Source organism: Prionailurus viverrinus, chromosome B2 (genome assembly GCF_022837055.1).
Source record: "Prionailurus viverrinus isolate Anna chromosome B2, UM_Priviv_1.0, whole genome shotgun sequence".
Classification (NCBI taxonomy): Eukaryota; Metazoa; Chordata; class Mammalia; order Carnivora; family Felidae; genus Prionailurus; species Prionailurus viverrinus.
In genome coordinates, this window is record NC_062565.1 from 64,644,207 (window position 1) to 64,664,120 (window position 19,914).

The window sequence follows — 19,914 nt, forward strand, 5'->3', positions numbered from 1 at the left end:
GCATACTAGTTCCCTTCACTACAAGATCTCAAGTTAGGTCAGATTCATTTCAACTGCTATTACTAACAGCATCATTAAAAAAATAAAGAAATTTTATCTCCAAGTCTTAATATTTCAGTTATCTACATGCTTAGGGGCCTAGAATCTGTAGAGACCATTCTTTTAGGAGTTCATAAATCTAATCACTGCAGAAAATTTCTCTCTTTATCACTCTCTTTTTTATAGGACCGACTATTCCATCACTTCCATGGTTATTAAAATTTTCTAGCTGTTGGTAACTATTCAGTTCTTGCACAAAGACACAAGTCCTGGCTGCTGGCCTTTTGGCATCTGCTAATATTTTCATAGACCTCAACTGAACTTTCAGTCTGTTCATCGAATTTCAGAGGCTGACAATAGAAAACACTTCCATTTGTCTTTTAACCCTTCACTTTTAATCCTTTCCATAATCCACTTGAAAGTACTGTATTAGCCAGTTTATGGATAGAGAGAGAAAAGAAGAAAATCTATTGTCTATCTGTAATGTTTGAGTTTCCCTTCCCTTTTCATCCAGAGAAAAGCAAATTAAGCAAACAATCAAACTGGGGGCAATATGGTGCATATAACTAAGATTAATATTGGATGAGCCTTAAACTTATAACACAGTCATTTGAGCCTCTCCTGTGTGCCAAAATTAGTCAGCAGAAGCAGCTGTAAAAAGCAGATACGAAAAAAAGGGGAAATGGCTTAGCAGTGAGGAGCAGAAGCAAGCAAGGCCTGCAAAAGAATAGTGAACTCACACTTAACAAACTACAGAACTAGAAATTTGCCATAACACACAGGTTCTTCTTGGGTTCGTCAGTTAGGCACTCCCACCTTTTCTGAAGCCCTGGGAAGAATAGTTTTCTGTTTCCCTTCCTCACCCTCACGGATTCTTACTCCAAGGGAAGAGGCATGGCCTGCCTGTTTGGTGACTGTTCTGCCCCTGTTTCCGAAAGGTCAGCAGGTCTGGATCAGAGCTCAGACCATCTCAAGGTAGATGGAAGGCCGGTCTCTGCATCAGCAGTTCTAGGTGAGAGGGCCTCCTTTGCCTAGTGGCCCTTCCTCAGGTAGATTAGCCCCCGGGCGAGGGAACCCTATCATGGACATACTGACAAAAGCTGTAGTCTCCAAGTGAATGCTACTGGTAATAAAAATGTTAGGTGGACACCTGGAAAATGATAAAGGTCTCATTTATTATGATGCAGTTGGTCTCTGCCATATTTTCCCCTGTGCTCTGAGAACAGTTGTATTGTCAGCCAGTGAGCCTGTAGGGTAGGTAGTCTTGGCCAAGTTTTATAGCATGTCCACACTGCAAATCCTCTCAGCCAATGAGGTTTGTTGTCTGTTTGTTTTTATTTTTAACACGCTATACTGAACGCATGGCTTCTGCCATGTGTGTCGTTTAATTAGTTGTGCCCAATTTTTCTGACATTTGTGTTTTGGCAAACCTTTTAGACTTATAATGTCATACAACTTATGGAAGTAGAAAGGTGGAACCAGTTGCAAATAAGAGAAGCTTATCATGATGCAAATTAAAAATGAGTTTTATATGGCCTTTAAGGGAATGTTTGCAGGAACACAGGATAAAAATAAGTGACAATTTGGAATTGGTGGAAGTTTTTAAAGACCTGAGGAACATAAACTTTATGGCAGTCAAGAAAGATTGACTAAGAGTCATGTCAACAGTAGACAGAAGAACATGTGTACAGATTCATAGGATTTGAAGAGGAGAACAAGTGCTGGATGCCAGAGGCAGCCTATCTTTTTAGGAATTAAGCTACCCTGTTCCAGTCCTAGAATCAGCCATTTCTCCTAGAAGCCTTGGTTTCTTTTAGTGGGACCGAGGTCTGGGTGCTAGGTTTGCTTGTTGCTACTCTGGCCTTTGCTCTTTGGCCCTTTACAGTGAAGAGAACTAGGATGCATATGCACATGTATGTATATACCGGCATACCAGTATACAGACACCCATACATATACACATGTGGATGTACATATATGTGCACATAAGCTTCATATAAATATTTTCTAAAATCATGAGTTTACACCAATACCTCCGGTTCTAATACACTCCCAATGAGTTATTTCTTGTCTTCCAACAACATCAAGCCATTTAATCATTTGTTCGATCCTTTATTTAGTACATCTAAAATAGTTTCAGAATTGCTTTTCCCATGACATTAGAATAAACAACGTACTAAGAAGAGTTTGGGATTTATTTGTAGTCTCACTCCCCATGTACCCCAAGACAAGGGTATATGGTCAAATACTGTGTTCCTCTCCCTCCCTCCCTGTCTCCCTTCCTTAAGTGTGGCTATAGTATTCATGTGAAATACAAGTAGGCTCGTGTGTTTCAGTTTGCTTTCAGTTTTAACAGTTTCTTTGTATTCTTGACTTAATTTAATTTTTTGAATATGTAGAATATTAATATGATTTTGAAAGTCAAACAATACAAAAGGGTATAATCTGAGATACTTCACTGCTTCTTGTATTCCTTCTACACAGTTTCTGCAACCCCTTGTAGACAACCAATTACATTGTCTTCAGGTTTGTGCTTCTTGTGTTCCTTTTTGTAATGATAAGCCATTGTGTGAATTTGAAAGTTTCCCCCTTATTTTTACACAAAAATTAGCTCACTAGATACTTTTTTATGTATTTTTCTTTTTTCACTAGTAATATCTTCTGGAAATCATTCCATACCAGCACATAGATCTCCTCCTAATTGTATTTCACAGTTGCATAGTACTCCATTGTGTTGTGTTTCATAGTTGCATAGTACTCCATTGTGTGTACATACCATCATTTATTCAACCAATCTCCTATGCTTGACAATGACAAATAATACTCTGTGAATAACTTTGTGCATTCGTGTTTTTCATATTGTTGGAGGTAGATGTTCAGGAAATATTCATAGAGGGAATTCTGTGTTGTGGAGTGGTTTTGTTGCATAGAGTTGGTTAGATGGTATCAAATTCCCCTTCTTAGCGGTCACACTATTTTTCATGTTGATCAGCAATATACGGCAGTGCCTATTTTTCCACCACCTCATCAACAGAGTATATTGTCAAGCTTTTGAATTTTGTCAATCTGACTGGTGAAAATAGATTTCTACTGGATTTTTTCCTCAATTAAAAAAATTCTTAATCAATTAGGCATTTAACCCTTTATCTGTGACATGCTGTGAATATTTTTTCCCAGTTTGTCAGATGTCTTTGACTTTGTTAATGTTTTTGCCATGCAAAACATTTTATTAGTTTTAACTAGTAAATAGTCAAATTCACTAACGTCCTCTTTTACTGTATCTGGGACTTTAGATCATAGCTAGAAAGCCTTTCCTTATACACACACTTTAGAAGAATTCACTTACGTTTTCTTTTGGTACTTGTATACTTTTATTTTTATATTTATATCTCTGATTCCTTTGGAGTTTATTCTTGGGTGTGATGAAAATAATGGATCTGCTTTTACCTTCTTCCAAGTGGCTATCCAGTCATCCCTATGCTATATGTTAAACAGAGCATCTTTGCTCCAGTGATTTGAGATACCTCTTTTATCATAAACTAGATTTGTATATGTAGTTGGATCACTTTCTGGAAGTTTTATTCTTTTTGATTGGTCTGATGGCTTCTTCTTGTGCCAATACCATACCGTTTAATAACTGTAGCACATTTTTATAGCTGGTTGCAGTTCTTTCTCTTGTCCCCCAACCCCCACTGCCACCCGCCACCCTACAGATCTTGCTATTCAGTAATTTCCTAGCCATCCTTGTGTTTTTTATTTTTCATTTTTATTTTTAAATAAAACTAAAATTTTTTTTAAAAATTTTTTTTTCAACGTTTATTTATTTTTGGGACAGAGAGAGACAGAGCATGAACGGGGGAGGGGCAGAGAGAAAGGGAGACACAGAATCGGAAACAGGCTCCAGGCGCTGAGCCATCAGCCCAGAGCCTGATGCGGGGCTCGAACTCACGGACTCCGAGATCGTGACCTGGCTGAAGTCGGACGCTTAACCGACTGCGCCACCCAGGCGCCCCATAATAAAACTAAAATTTTAATCAACACAAAGGTCACTTTCACTATATTATTATTAATGAATCATACTTAACTTGGATTATGGGAAATGCTTTTGTAAATGGAAGAATGATAGCCATTTTATTCCTTCTCTTTATGAGTTGAGTATATAAGAAAATTATTTCAGTTTAATACAGCCTTGAAAAGAAGTTAATTTTATTGCCTGGTTCCTAGTGTCCTCTCATTCTTCTTACTTTTCATCTCTCATCAAAAATCCATCCCACCAAGGGGGAAAGAAAACCATGCCATCGTCGTGTTCTGGTAGCTTCTTCTTCTGGACTTTACAGTTGAAAACAATCTTTTATCTCATCACTCTTTGAATGAGTAGAATCCTCTATTGTATGTATTTATGGTTCCAAAACTAACTCAAGACAATTGTAGCCCACTGTTTCTGCCTTGGGATTATTTCTATACTGACATGCCCCCTAAAAGAAACCAGAGAAGATTAAACCAGCCCTATTTTATCGTGGTAAAGCATGCTACTTTAAATTAGAGTAAGTAAAACTATGATCAATTTTCACCTGCTTCGAATCTGTGATTCAAGAAATCATATCTGTTGACCCCAGTGTTCCATGAAGATCTATTATGCCTTAAAAATTCAGATCATATTTTTATTTTTTTTTAATTTTTTTTTCAACGTTTATTTATTTTTGGGACAGAGAGAGACAGAGCATGAATGGGGGAGGGGCAGAGAGAGAGGGAGACACAGAATCGGAAACAGGCTCCAGGCGCTGAGCCATCAGCCCAGAGCCTGACGCGGGGCTCGAACTCACGGACCGCGAGATCGTGACCTGGCTGAAGTCGGACGCTTAACCGACTGCGCCACCCAGGCGCTCCCAGATCCTATTTTTAAAAAAGGCAGAGAAAAGGGGTGCCTGGATGGCCCAGTCAGTTAAGTGTTTAACTCTTGATTTCAACTCAGGTCATGATTTCATGGTGGTGAGATTGAACCCTGTGTCAGGCTCAGTGCTGGGCATGGAGCCACTTAAGATTCTCTTTCTCCCTCTGCCCCTCCCCCAATGCATGCACACAAGCTTTCTCTAAGAAAAAAAAAATTTTGGATCCTATAGAATTTATGTTTATCATCATAGTACATTTTCTTTTGTTTCTGACATAAATTAGCATTTAAAAAATTATATTCCCCATAAAGTTCCTTCAAAAAGAGAACGATTCTCTCATTAATTGTGGAAGATATTTTGTAATCTCAAACTCACACCACATATTTTAGTTGATCAACAGAATTTTACACTCTATTGACACAGTCCAAGGCTTTAAAAAAAAAGCATTCAAAAAATAAAAGTAAAAGAAAATAATGAGAATGCAGCTCAAAAAATGTATCACACCAAATTAGACACTAAATTCTATGTGTCTATGAAAAGCCAATGGACCATTTCATGAAGGCTTAATTTTTCAATCAGAAGAGATTGCCCTCAATGCTAAAGAACTTTCATTTTAGAAAACTTTGTGATTATTCTTGCTGTTGAAACTTTTAAGCATTTTATCAGTCAGTTTAATGTCTTTTGTGAATTTTCATTTGATATATTTTCCCATTTTTTTCTATTAAAGTCTTTGTTTAATTATTTAAGAGTGTCTCACATATTATGTCTATTAATCCTCTCACTGTCATAAGTTTTGCAGATATTTCCTCCCAACTATTATGTGTTTCCATATTTGGTTTGGCATATTTTGATACATAAGGTTTTAATTATCTTTATTTATATCAGTCCTTTGTATTGTGGATTTTGAAAATTCCTGTAATGCTTAGAAGATTTTCTCTTATCTTCAGATTATTTAAATATTCACCTATTTGACCTAAAAAATGTTTAACTTTTTAATCCAGCTACAATTTATTTTGCTGTACAGTATGAGGTGAAGATCTAACTCTTTTTCTGTTAACCAGTTGTCCTAGCACTAATTAAAGAATAATTTATTCTTTATCTATTCATTTATAGTGATCTTTATCATAGACATAATTTTGTATGTAGGCTTTCTTTTCTGTTTCAGTGATGCATTTGTCTATTCCAGAGACAGTACTATCCATTTTAATTATTGTAGCTTTGAAAATTTTTCAGTATCCTGGCAAAGCAAGTCTCTCTCAATATACTCTTTAAAATTTTTCTTGACTATTCTCATGTTTTAAAAATAGATGAACTTCCATGTAACTTAACAATTCTTTTTTTATCCAGAACACACCACATTTATTCATGTTCACTGGAAGACTTTGTTGTTTTCTTCATTTCAATCTTTGTATGTTTCTATAGGTGATATGTTGGGTTCTCTTGGCTGGCTCTCTGCTCTGATTTCATAAAGTTGAAATCATGGTGTCCTTAAGTCTGCTTCTTTTTTGGAGGCTCTGAGGATGAATTAGCTTTCAAGATCTTTCATTTTGTTAACAGAATTTAGTTGCATGTGGTTGTGCAAATGATGTTTTCATCTTCTTGCTAGCTATAGGCTGGTGGTTGTTCTCAGCTTCTAAGCTCTGCCTCCATTCCTTGGCCAACAACCCCCTTTCTCTGTCTTCAAGGGCAGCAATGGCTAGTCAACCATTCTCATGATTTGAATCTCTCACACTACCCCTCTACCTCACTTCTCCTTTGCTCCATCTCTCCACACCTCTCTGACCCTGTGTGTTTATTTTGCATATGAATTTTAAGGCCAACTTATCCAGCTCTATAAAAAAGCCCATTGGAATTTTTATTGGGATCAGATTACATTATCCATTTCCTCTAGGCTTTTGACTTGATTTGCATAAGGGCAAATGACTTAAAATTTTTTCTTTTGGATCATAATTATCCCCAAGTTATAATTACTCATTTTGTATATTTGTGATTTCTCCTTCTTTTCTTGATTAAATTAGCTAGTGGTTTGTCTATTTTTGTTTATTTTTCTAATGAACCAGGATTTTTATTAATTTGACCTACTGTTTTTCCATTCTCTATTTCATTAATTTCTGATTTTAACTCGAATAATCCCATCTTCTAATTTCATTTGATTTACTTATTTTGTTCCTTGTTCAGTGTTTTGAGTTGGGAATTTAATTATTTTTATTCTTTCATTTTTATTGATCTTGGTATATAGGGTTACAAATAATTTACATTGCTTTAAGTACATTCCATAATTTCTGGTATATAGTGTTTTTATTATTGCTATTTTTTCAGAACTACATTAATTTTGTTTTATTCCCATTTCACCCAAGAATTACTTCATGAAAAATCTTTAATTTCCAAGTGAGATGTCTTTCATTTTTTGTTTAGTTTTATTTTCCAGTTTTAATGCATTGTGGTTAAATCAGTTTTAGTATTTCATGTTATGGAAACTATCAAAGTTTTCTTTGTGTCCTAGAACAGTGTGGTTTACAAATATGGCCTGGAGGTCTGTGGTCTGTACCTTTTCTTGTAAGTTTCTTAAAAAACATAAATGGAGAACTTAATAGAGTATTTTAAAGCATATGCAGAGTGTAACAATCATGAAGTTAGGAAACACTTCCACCTCAAACTTTTTTCCAGTGACAGCTTCTTTCTCCCATTTTAGAGGAAACCACTCTAGTGACACTTATAACAATTAGTTTCTTTTCTTTAGTTTTACCACCTAAATATAAATTTCTAAACAATATGGTTTCATGTTGTCCATTTTTTACCTTATGAAAATAGAATAAGTTTTTAAAATAAAACTTATTTTGAGATAATTGAAGAGTAACATGAAATTGTGAAAGATAACACAAAGAGATCCCATTAATTCTTTCTGCAGTTTTCCTTACTGGTAGCATCTTGGAAACCTATAGCACAATTATTACAATCATAATATTGACATTGATACAATCAACAAATATTACACAGAAAGACCTTCAATTTTCTCCTTTTCTTTCCCTCCATCACCTCTTATCCAAGGAGTACAATCTCTTTTCTCTCTCTACAATCCTCCCTAAGAATCACTGCCTCTCTGAGGGTGCTACTTTAAGTCTTGACCACTTTCAAGCCCCTTCCCTGTAGCCAGGTCTGTGAATTACCAAATCCCAATGTGTGTTTGATAATTTATTGTAGGTCTCACTTCCCCCTATTGGCCCCTCACCCCACCTCTCCATGCATACAGGTTCACTGAGATGGTTTGCAGGTATTGGGAGCTTTGTCAGATTTTTTTTTTCTCATAAGTGACTTGAAAGTTGCAGTGTTTTCTGTTCCCTAACAATGTTTAAGTCATAGATCCTGTGTAGTTTTATTTGTTCTTCTTGTTGATTGTAAGGTTATTTTGGGAATGTCATGAGGAGATTTGGAATCAAGTTACTGCTATTGTTCTTCAACCTCATTTAATCTCTCTCACAGCTCTGTGAGTACTATCACCTCTCTGTCCGTTGAATAGGAGGAAACTGAGGCCCAGAGAAGTGATACCCAAGAAATTGGTTAAGTGGTACACCTGGGAATTGTTGATACACATTTAATAAACTCTCAGGGTTGAAGATATTGTAACATTTCTGTTGCTTAGATCATTGCTATAACACACACACCCATTGTGGCTACTGAAATTTCTGCTTGAGTATCTCCAGCAATAATGAACCCATTGCCTCCAAATATTTGGATTCTGTAAAATGGCTAAAAAGTTTTTTCTTGTGGTGTGTTGAATTCTACTTCTGTGTGTCTTTAACTTTGGTTAAGGTTATGCCTTGAGGTCAACAAGGTTCAAATCTAAACCCCTATCTTAATTCTGGTGCTTTATTGTTGGAAGTCAGAAATCCATCCTGCTCTTCAACAAAACATCTTTGAATCTCCTTTACCAAATGGCCACATTGTTTTAGACATGTCCTACTTTACTTATATCTCTATAGAAATAAACACAGAACTACTTGGAAAGTCTGACCAACATAAAATAGGACAATGTGTTCTCCTCTTCTGGACATATCATATATTAATAAAATGTCATTGTATATATAGTGATTTGTTTTGTTTTGTTTTACCATCATGCCACTCTGTGAGTTGCAAAAGTAGTGGTTAGGACAAGCCTCGATTCTTTTTCCACATTTGCTGATGACAAGTCACAGGTCCCTACGAGGTCCTTGTACAGGTAGCTGTCTAATCCCCAAGGCTGGACTTCTACATTTATACCAATTCATTTTCATTATATCCATCCTTGCCCATCCTTTTGGCTTACTGGGCTTACTGAGATTTTACTGGAGCCTTGATTCATGTACCGTAAGACTCTGTCCTCTTGCTTTCCTTAAAAAAATTAATCATAAGTCCAACAATATTTTTATCTTAGTGAACTTAAAGATGTGGTGTAGGGCAGGACTGAAACAGAGTCTTGATGCCATTCAAATCTTCCCTCTAAATTGATGACTCTTAAAGTGGTATGTTTTAAGGTATGTAACAAGTTATGGGTAGACTATAACCCATCTTCTTTATCTGTTAAACAGTAATACACACCTACCCTAAAATGTAGCTGAACATTTGATGATCTTGTAAAACTCAGGATTCTTAGTTTTGATTTCAGATAAATGGGTCAAGTAATTTCTTTCAGTAGACTTTTTTTCAGAAAGTCTTCATTCCCTGTCTTTCTACCCCCTACCCTAGTATGGTTAATCAAAGAATAAAATTTACACATGTTATTTTTTATAATAGTTACCATTGTTCCATTTTGGTATCACCAGTGTAGGTAACATCACATACTTTCTATTAGCTCTTTATAAGCATGTATTGGCACTTTTCTTTTACCTTAGTGTTTTTTTCCTCCTTGTTACACTGGATGACATTCCATTGGACAACTGGTTGCCTATCTGCTCCTTATGTAGATTGTGACCTGATAGACTGAACAGGGAGGAATCATCACATAAGATGAGCATAAAAAGATTATTTCTAATTAAGATAGCAATGAATATATATTTTGCTGAAGTATAATTAAAATATAGTGTTATATTAGCTTCAGGGTACAGTATGATGATTCAATAATTCTATACATTTCTGAGTGCTCATCAAGGTAAGTGTACTCTTAGTCCCCTTTATTTATTTCACCCATTCCTCCCTCCTACCTCCCCTCTGGCAACCACCAGTTTGTTCCATGTATTTAAGAGTCTGTTTTTTTTTTTTTTTTTTTGTATTTTTGTATGTTTTGTTTCTTAAATTCCACATAGGAGTGAAATAATATGGTATTTATCTTTTTCTGATTGACTTCTTTCACTTAATATTATACTCTCTAGGAACATCCATGTTGTTGCAAATGGCAACATTTCATTCCTTTTTTGTAACTGAGTAATATTCCATTGTATATATATCTCACATCTCTTTTATCCATTCATCTATGGATGAACACTTGGGTTGTTTAAATATCTTGGCTATTGTAAACAATGCTGTGATAAACAAAGGGGTGCAGACATCTTTTTGAATTAGTGTTTTCATTGTCTTTAGGTATAAATACTCAGTAGTGGAATTACTGAATCATATAGTAATTCTATTTTTAATTCTTTGAGGAATCTCCATACTGTTTTCCACAGTGGTTGTATCAATTTGCATTCCCACCAACGGTGCATGAAGAGGTTCCTTTTTCTCCACATCCTCACCAATATTTGTCATTTCTTGTGTTTTTGATTTTAGCCATTCTGACAAGTGTAAGATAAGATCTCATTGTGGCTTTAATTTACATTTCCTTGATGATTAGTGATGTTGAGCATCTTTTCATGTGTCTATCAGCTATCTGCATGTCTTCTTTGGAAAATGTCTATTCAGCAATGAATATATCTTATAGGAATTTATCTTCTGTAAAATTCTCCTACATAATGCACACCCATATAAGCTTAATACAGTGAATGACCATGTTGTTCTGCATGGAAGTTCAAGGATTTTTAAATGAAAGTTGGCCACATCTGTATTTATATCAAATCCCAACTCCCAGAATGAAACAACCAAAAAGCTCACCATAATTAAGCAAGTCTTAGACCAAATCCAGGGCCTACTTGAAGAGTCACACTGCACAGCAGTGTCATTATAGTCTTTATTTGCCAGTTGCTATTATCAACAGAAAATGCTGATGCTGTTCATCAAGAAAGTCTTCATCCTTTAAGATACCTTAAAAATTTAACACATATGTAGATTAAACAAAAAATGATTGAAAATGGTATCCCAAAACAAATTTGTATACTAATCATTGTTTACAATGATCTCAAACATTGTTTGAGATATCCCAGATTTTGAGTGTTTTAATTAACAAATGAGATATGACTTTTATTTATGTACTTACTTTTTATTTTAGAGGGAGAGATAGAGTGTGTAAGTGGAGGAGAGAGTGAGAGAGAGAAAGAGAGAGACAATCTTAAGCAGGCTCCATGCTCAGTGCAGAGCCCAAAACGGGGCTTGATCCCACGACTGGGGGATCATGACCTGAGTCAAAATCAAAATTCAGCTACTCAACCAACTGAGCCACCCAGGTGCCCTGAGAAATAACTTTTAAAATGTTCATCAGTTTAAAAAAATAATACTTTATAGAATGTTTTTGAAATGACACAATTATAATGAGCAGACTAGTGACTGTCAGGAATTAGAGATGGTGGAGAGAAGAGGGGGTGAGTAAGACCGTAAAGAGTGAGATCTTTGTGATGATGTAATAGTCTCTATTTTAATTGCAGTGGTGCTTACATGAATCTATACATCTAATAAAGTGGCACAGAACTACACACATACATTGTTTTCTAGTTTTGATAAGGTACTATAACTTTGAAGGATGTAACTATTGGGGGGAAACTGGATGTACATAGGATCACTCCATACTATTTTTGCAACTTCCTAAAAACCTACACTTATTTCAAAACAGAAAGTTAGAAAACAACTATACAACCTACCACAATCATCTAGATCATTTTACAAGTTAGCTCAGTATCATTTAACAACTATTTGCCAAGGTTAAACATACACATAGTGGTTGCCTCTGATCATTTCTGTAATGAAGCAGGATTATAAACAAATAAACTTAAAATGTTTCCAAAAAAAAAAAAAACTATTGAATGAAGGGCTAGGGATTTGGGGACTAAATGAATAAAGTAACCTTACAAAGTTAAAGTAACCTAACAGTCATTTTTTGGCAAGTAATAATGAAAACCTCAAGTCTTTAAAAAGGTAACTCTGCTAGTTTAAGGGATGAAATTTCCTTGTCTTTTTCATCTTGTAGGAACACCTATTGCCCCGTTAGTCATTCAAAAACTTACACAATGGGTCCTAGGATCTTGTGTTTACTTAGGTTTCAGGAGGGTAATCCTCAGGAAAGAACTTCAGAATCTCTCATGTTCATTGTCATGGTAGTCAGTGCTACACAGCTAACTTGTTTAGTGTACTTGGCTGGTGGGTTTGGAAATTCCCATAACTGAATTTAAACATGAGAACCTGGAAAATTTGGTGATTGCATATACAGAGAGAGCAAAGTATACATGGATGATGGAGTGACTTTACAGAGTCATAGTGTCTGAGGGACAATTAAACTTAAAAAAGGTGAAATCATATACCAACTTACACCATGAATACTATAAGGACAGTCAGAAATTAAGTAACACTCAGGACAAATTAGCATTCTTTAGCTAACATTATTGTTAACAGTCTGTTGGCACAGTATGAATCTCAGAATTAAGGAAGGTAGAAAAGAGGCCATGAGCTCATGATATTTTAAGTTGCAGACCAAATGCATGGACCAGAGAATGACAGGAACTCTTCTTCCACATACTATTAATCTTGGATTAATCATAGACATCAAGATTGTACTTCTTAAGTGCTTTCATTACTATTATAAAACTAAAAGGCAAACCAAGAAACTAAGTTTAGTTTTCTGCAGGTCATGGAATACCAAGAGACATAATAAATGAAAAAAAAAGTGACCTATTGGGTCAGAGAGACCTGGATTTGAGACATATAGCTGGCACCAACAGGCTATAGGAATTTGAGCAAGTTATTATGCAAACTATTAAGTTTAGGATAAATTATATTATGGCTACAAACAACCTCCTTCTCTATCCTCAGCCTGAATCTCAAGAGCTTGCCAGGACAAAAATTTCCTTTGTATGTCCAATGCTGGTCCAGCAGAGGGCCACTGTCGAGCATAGTCACTCAAGGATTCAGGTGACAAAAGCTCCATTTTGACAAGGGTTTCACTAACACATGGGGAAAGGAACATAGCAAATTGTATACAAATATGTTCACATTTCACTGACCAAAGCAGGTCACGCCTAAACTAAGAAGATATGGAGAAGTGCAAGCTTCTTAATATGCCAGAAGAGGAGGAGAACTGAAATATTTGTCAACAACCCCACATTTTCTTAACTCCTTCAACCTCATTTTCCTCCCCTGGGAAAAAATGAGACAATAATACTTAACATAGTAGAAGGTACTTGTGCATATCACGAAATGTGCAGGAGCAGATCTCTGGCGCCATGCTGCCTAGGTTGGAATCTCAGTCCTAAGGGTTGTTAGCACAACTTGGGCACTTTTCTTCATTTCTCTCACTTCAGATTCCTCATTTGAAAAATAATATTCATGCCTATTATTTAATTGTGAAAATTAAATCAGTTAATATGAGCAAAAGGTTTAAAACAGTGCCTGGTGCATAATAAGGACACTAGGTATTTACTTTTGTCCCCTAACATGGCTTCTGGAACACAGAGAATCTTTACTGAGGATTGGTGGTTATCATGATGATGATTATCACCAGAACTGAAGCCACGCTTGCTGTTGCGCAGCACTGTCTTATTCATACTTGTGCATACAAAAAGAAAAGTCAATAAAAATCTAATCAGAATCTACTGAGTGCACTGGCTTGGATTCTGTAGAACCTAAAAAAGGTTCACTGAAGCATAAGACTTTGCAGCACGTGCAGCAGGTGAGTCCCCACAAAACTAGAAGCTTCTTGAAGGTGGGAATATCTAATTGCTGCCCACTGTTGTGCAGTGCCATCGCTGCACTAGCTTATGCTAGAGCCGAATGAGTATTTGTGGAGTGGGATGAGATGGAAGTGGCCCAGCATAACTGCAGTGACTGCACAGTACAAACAATGTGTAATCAGAGCACACAGGAAGTAAGGTGGAGACTTGGCCTCTTCAGCAAACTCACATGACTAGGCTAGCAGCACTAAAACCAGTTTATTTTAAAATTTAAAGGTGGTTTTAAAGACATGTTGCCCCCTGTTTTTTTGGATTTACTAAACCTAGGTGTTGAAAGCATCTAGAAATTCAAAGCTTTCCAAGTGACTGAATTACACAGTGAAGTCCTGGAGGCTGGCAGATTCTCAAGTAATGGGCATTACCAAACCGCAGAAATAACTTACCCTGAGACTTGGAGGTTAAAATAGGATGCATTTTTCTCTTTGAGTCAAAAAAGAAGCACGTTAAGGCCATACTTGGTGTTTTGGTGACAAAGATTTTGATGAACTCAACATTACAGAATGTTTGGCAGTCACTCTAAGATCATAGGGTATTTTTCTGGTCAGTCTGGAGGCAATTTTTATGCTTTAATTATGATTATTTTTAAGATCATCCAGATCATCATATTTCTCTCTTTCAGACATGCAGGCTCCTAGGTAGTATACTACAGAGGTGTGTTAAACTGGAGGCTCTAAAGTGTATCATTCAAAAATAAAATTCAAAAGTAAATTATCTGTAAGAATTTGTGAATTTATTTTCGGGCAAAGGGAACTACTTTACTGAAGCCAACATTATTATTTTTTGTTGTTTGGGACTATCCCAAGCCTTATATGTGTCATTTCCAAGTTATTGTGACAACCCAAAGTGCCTACAACCATTTCCAAACACCCTCGTGGGGCTGCACTGTTCCCAGATGAGAATCATTAAATGGAGCTTGTTGGTACATGTGACTTGATATGTGAAGGAGTCAAGGTTTTTTAGTTTTGGCTGAATATAAAAGCATCCTTAAACTGGTGTTTGAAGTTGAAGTCATTTCTTAAAAACTAAATTTTAAAAGACAATTTTAACAACCACAAAACATTCTTTTGTTGAAAGAAAAGACACAAATTCAATCACAATAACCATTCTCAACCCGAAAAGTAAGAATGCTAAATTTACTATTTGTTTACATTTTTGACTCTGAGTGGTAGAGGGCTTATGTTTCTAACCCAATCCTGTATTACTTGGCTATGGAAATTCTCTAAGGCATTGCAGAGTCCAGCTGGCTATGTCTCCTTCAGTTCTTGAGTGGCTGCTGACACCTGTGTAACCCTGTGCAAGTCAGTTAACTTTTTGATTCCTTGTCCTTCCCTGAAACATGTATCTGAAGTGGTGTAGCAACATGGCAAGAGCGGAATGAATGCTTCTCAACATTAGCCATTTCACTCTGATCTTTCAGTAATTTGGTGACTAGACTGAGTTGGTACGGTAAGATTAAAAAAAATTTTTTTTTAATGTTTGTTTATTTTTGAGAAAGAGAGAGAGAGAGAGCAAGCAGGGGAGGGGCAGAGAGAGAGGGGGACACAGAATCCAAAGCAGGCTCCAGGCTCTGAGCTGTCAGCACAGAGTGTGATGTAGGGTTCAAACTCATGGATGGTGAGGTCATGACCTGAGCCGAAGTTGGATGCTTAACCACCCGAGCCATCCTGGTGCTCAGTACAGTGAGATTTTTGAGAAGAATGGTGTTCTGTGAAATAGGACAGTATCTTAATGATAATATAATGATAAAATAAGGATGTTTGAACAGTTCATGCCAGTTTCAGAGGATGTTCCTCAAGATGTATGCTGTTACTGTGTTTTGAGAGAAAGATTCTCTGGGAGGAAGAATTTCTCTTAGTGACTGCTTGACTAAGAGTTCTACCTGTCTAATTCAAGATCAGATTATAAAGCCTTAATTTTAAAAATTTAGTTAAAAAACTTATTAAAGTATAATACATAATCAGAATATTGCAAAGATAAATTTCAGTTTGAAGACATTTCATGAAGTGACACACTTGTGTAACCAGTACTTAGACCAAGAATCAACATATTACCAGCATCCCAGAAGTCCTGTCCTTCATGCCCAACTACAGACACTGGTTTCCCACCCTTCAAGGTAACCATATTCGGCCTTCTACCATCATATATATAGATCAGATTTGCCTGTGTTTGAAATTAATATAAATAGAAACATAAAGTATACCCTTTTTTGTGTCTGGCTTATTTCATTCAATTTTATGTTTTGAAATTCAGTGATAATTTCATGTGAATTGTACATTGTTCATTCTCAGTGCTGTGTGGTATTTGGTTGTATGAATGTATAATTTATAAATCCTACTGTTAGTGGGTATCCGTGTAGTTCCCAGTTGGGCTATTACAAATTATACTGCTATGAGCATTCCTAGGTCATTTCTTTTGGAGAGCATTCTACAGATTTCTGTGGGATAGAAGACAAGAGCTGGGACATATAATATGGATATATCTAGCTTTAGTAGATACCACCAGTCTTCTAAGTGGTTGGGTTCCAGCGAATGCTTCCATCTGTAGTGTTTATCCACATCCTTGACAACACTTTTTTCTTTTTAATTTTACCCATATTAGTAGTTGTGTCTTGGCACTGAGCTGTGATCTCAATGTGCATTTGCTTGATAACTAATGAGGCTGAGCAACTTTTTATGTTAATTTCTCATTTGCATATCCTCTTTTTGTTCAAGTCTTAGCCCATTTTTTCTGGTAGGTTGTCTGTCCTATTAATTTGTAGGAATTCTTTATATATTCTGGGTGGATACAAGTTGTTTGGTATTTTTGTTGCAAATATATTCTCTATACATTATATTTTCATTTTCTTTTCTTTAAAAATCTTTTTAAGGTTTATTTTTATTTTAGAGAAAGACAGAGCTGGAGCAGGGGAGGGGCAGAGAGAGACACAGAATCTGAAGCAGGCTCCAGGCTCTGAGTTGTCAGCATAGAGCCTGACATGGGGCTCGAACTCATGAACTGTGGGATCTTGACCTGAGCCGAGGTTGGATACTTAACCGACTGAGCCACCCAGGTGTCCCTATATTTTCATTTTCTTGATGATTTTTGATGAATAGAAATTCTTGATATTATTTTTTTCTTTCCACTAGTGTTGTCTTGTGATTTTTTAAAGGAATTTTGCCCACTCCAAGGTCATAAAGATGTTTTTTCCCCTAGAAGCTTAATTGTCTTATCTTTCATATTGAGATCTACAATCCATCTGGAATTGATTTTTATGCATGGTGTGAGGTAGAGGCTAAAAATTCATATTTTTCAATAAGGGTATTAAGTTAATCCAATAATGCTTATTAAAAAAAGACCATCTGCTCCCTAATGTAATCTATATCATTTTCTCATTATGGTGTCTCTCTGCTGTTTGTCCATCCATTGTCTGTGTTCGTTGCTACACAAATAGCACACTACTTTAGTTACTATGACTTTATGATAGATCTTGATTTGTGGTAGGGTAATTTCTCCATCTTTTCTGCAGGACTACCTTGGCTATCCTTTTGCCATTTAAATTATAAGTTTTAGAATTCCTCAATTTCCAAACACACACACACACACACACACACACACACACACACACATGCTCAGATTTTGTTTGGGACTATATTGAATGTATTTGATCAAAAGAACTAGCCACTTTACCATTTGAGTCTTGTTCTCCATGACCATAGTATATCATTCCATTTTATTCAAGTCTTCTTTAATTTCTCTCAATAATTTTTAATTTCCAGTGTAGAGGTCTGACATGTCTTTTGTTAGATTTATCCTTGGGGGTATTTGATAGTTTTTGTTGCTACTATAAATGGTATTTTTAAAATTTCATTTTTGTTTGTTGCTAATTTAAGGAATAAAATTGAAGTTTGGATATTATCCACATAACTTTTCAATGACAGAGTTAACAAAAAGAACACCCAAGAACCACTGTTGTGATTGATAACTTGCTCTCAGCAGTTTAAAATGGAGAAATGAACTATATTTAGATCCAGAGAAATCTAAGCAAGAGAATTTTATAGAAATAGATCATCACTTGGCCTAAAAATATTTATATTATAAAGACTTACTAATTTAAACAAATGAGGACAAGAAGATTATGAATTCATAATCTAATACAGTATATATTAGACTTATTTCTGTTGAGTTTTTATGACACAGGATTGCAAAGAATGGTCAGTTGAAGCTTAGGTTTTTTCAAATATAAATGGAAGTTTACATTTAAAATAGTTTACTCTTTTAAAGTATTTATAGTATTTGCTTAGCAAATAATAAATATACATATACAGTGTAAAGATAAATCATCCTTATCAGTATCTGGAGAACTACATATTTGACAAAGTTAGGTTTAAGTTGATAAAATAGAACATATACCATACATACAATATACCATAATTTGAATATATAATATATTGTATATATTTGATACATGCATATACATATTTATATATTCAAATTATCATTGTATACAGGACAAGTGAATTTTATTAACTTGGACCTTACTCTGTTTATACATATATACATACACACATATGTAAAAACACATACATTTAACCCTTGTATTACATAACTGCTTAGCAATATCTTCTCAGTAAATGTCTATAAATAACAATGACCTCTCAAGCATGTCTATTAATACTACTTACCTATGCAATAAAACTGGCTAGTTAGTAACAATGAGAACATATTTGGAAGAATAATGCTAAATATAAAGGCTAAAAACATTAAATAGATTTATAACTAGAGGTTTTTCATAGACAATGACATACATTTTCAGAATATTTAAATTCATTTAGTTTTTAAAGAATGGAAAAGACAATAATACCATTGAGTAAAATTGGATATTTTAGATACATAAAATAAAGAAGATGTTTGTATCCTGACATGTTATATATTTCTTTATAGGTTCATGAGAGTAGGGATGTTGTTTCTGTTCACTGCTATATCCTTAATGTACATTTATGACTAAGAGAAAAAATCAAATTACATCTGGAATATCTAAATGTTTCCACTTCTCATTTAAACAGAATAACTAACATGCTATGAAAAAGTATCTAGGTCATTCCTTTCCTACTCTGAGTGGCTTTTACATTTACCCATATGATCTGCACCTCCTAGCCTAAACTAAAATTTCCAACATCCACAATAATGATTTCTTTGAGAAGACTGTAGAGCATTGTCCCAATGAGGTCCTCCTCAAGCCTGCAGGCAAAATCTAAAAAGGTTAATGACTCACCCAAGCTGGAGTTGCTCAGCAAGCATTTCAACAGTGTCTGCCTCAGCTGCAAGGCCAGCTTGTTCAAATACTTCCTCGAAATCACATGCTAAGGTAATTGTATTTATACACATTTTTTTTTTGTTACATGTACATAAAACAATTGCTCCTATTGTCTTAGATTCTGCAAATCGGCAAGGAGGTGAAATTAAAAGTTTCTATAATACTTTTAAAGCAGTCGAGTGTCTTTCGGTTTAAATGATTGGCATTTGTTGACACATCAAGACAATATATTTAAGTAATTGTGCCCAGGTTCATTTTATATCCAAAACAAACATTGAGTTAATTTTTTAACCTTTTTAAGTGCTTGCTGTAATAGAATATACCTTATTATTTAAATATGCTCTATAAAAAGAAGACCCATTTAATATGGATTAGCAAAAAACAACAGATTCGGGGTAAGTCACATTCAGTAAATCTTTAAATTATTTACATAGAAGAAAAAATGAAGAGTTATGGTTTTTCTGGTTAAGGCTTGACGTAAGAGTTAGTTGTGTAAATTTTTCTTAACATTCTCCTGCATCCTACCTTGCATCTCTCCCCCCACTCCAGTCCTACCTTTCCCCAAGATGTGTAACTATATGCTGGCTTTAAACAGCAGGGCTCACACATGAAAACATGCACAACGTCATTC

The 19,914-nt window shown here is 35.3% G+C and overlaps 1 protein-coding gene across 1 annotated transcript in view; it reads right to left on the bottom strand.

Moving 5' to 3' along the window:
- Positions 1-715: 715 nt before the first annotated feature.
- LOC125165593 (putative uncharacterized protein encoded by LINC00472) overlaps positions 716-19,914 on the bottom strand; it is a 66,288-nt gene continuing 47,089 nt past the window's right edge. Inside the window, 1 exon segment of the mRNA XM_047858643.1 lies at positions 716-756. Coding sequence (XP_047714599.1) covers positions 727-756 — 30 coding nt within the window. The 3' untranslated portion in view covers positions 716-726.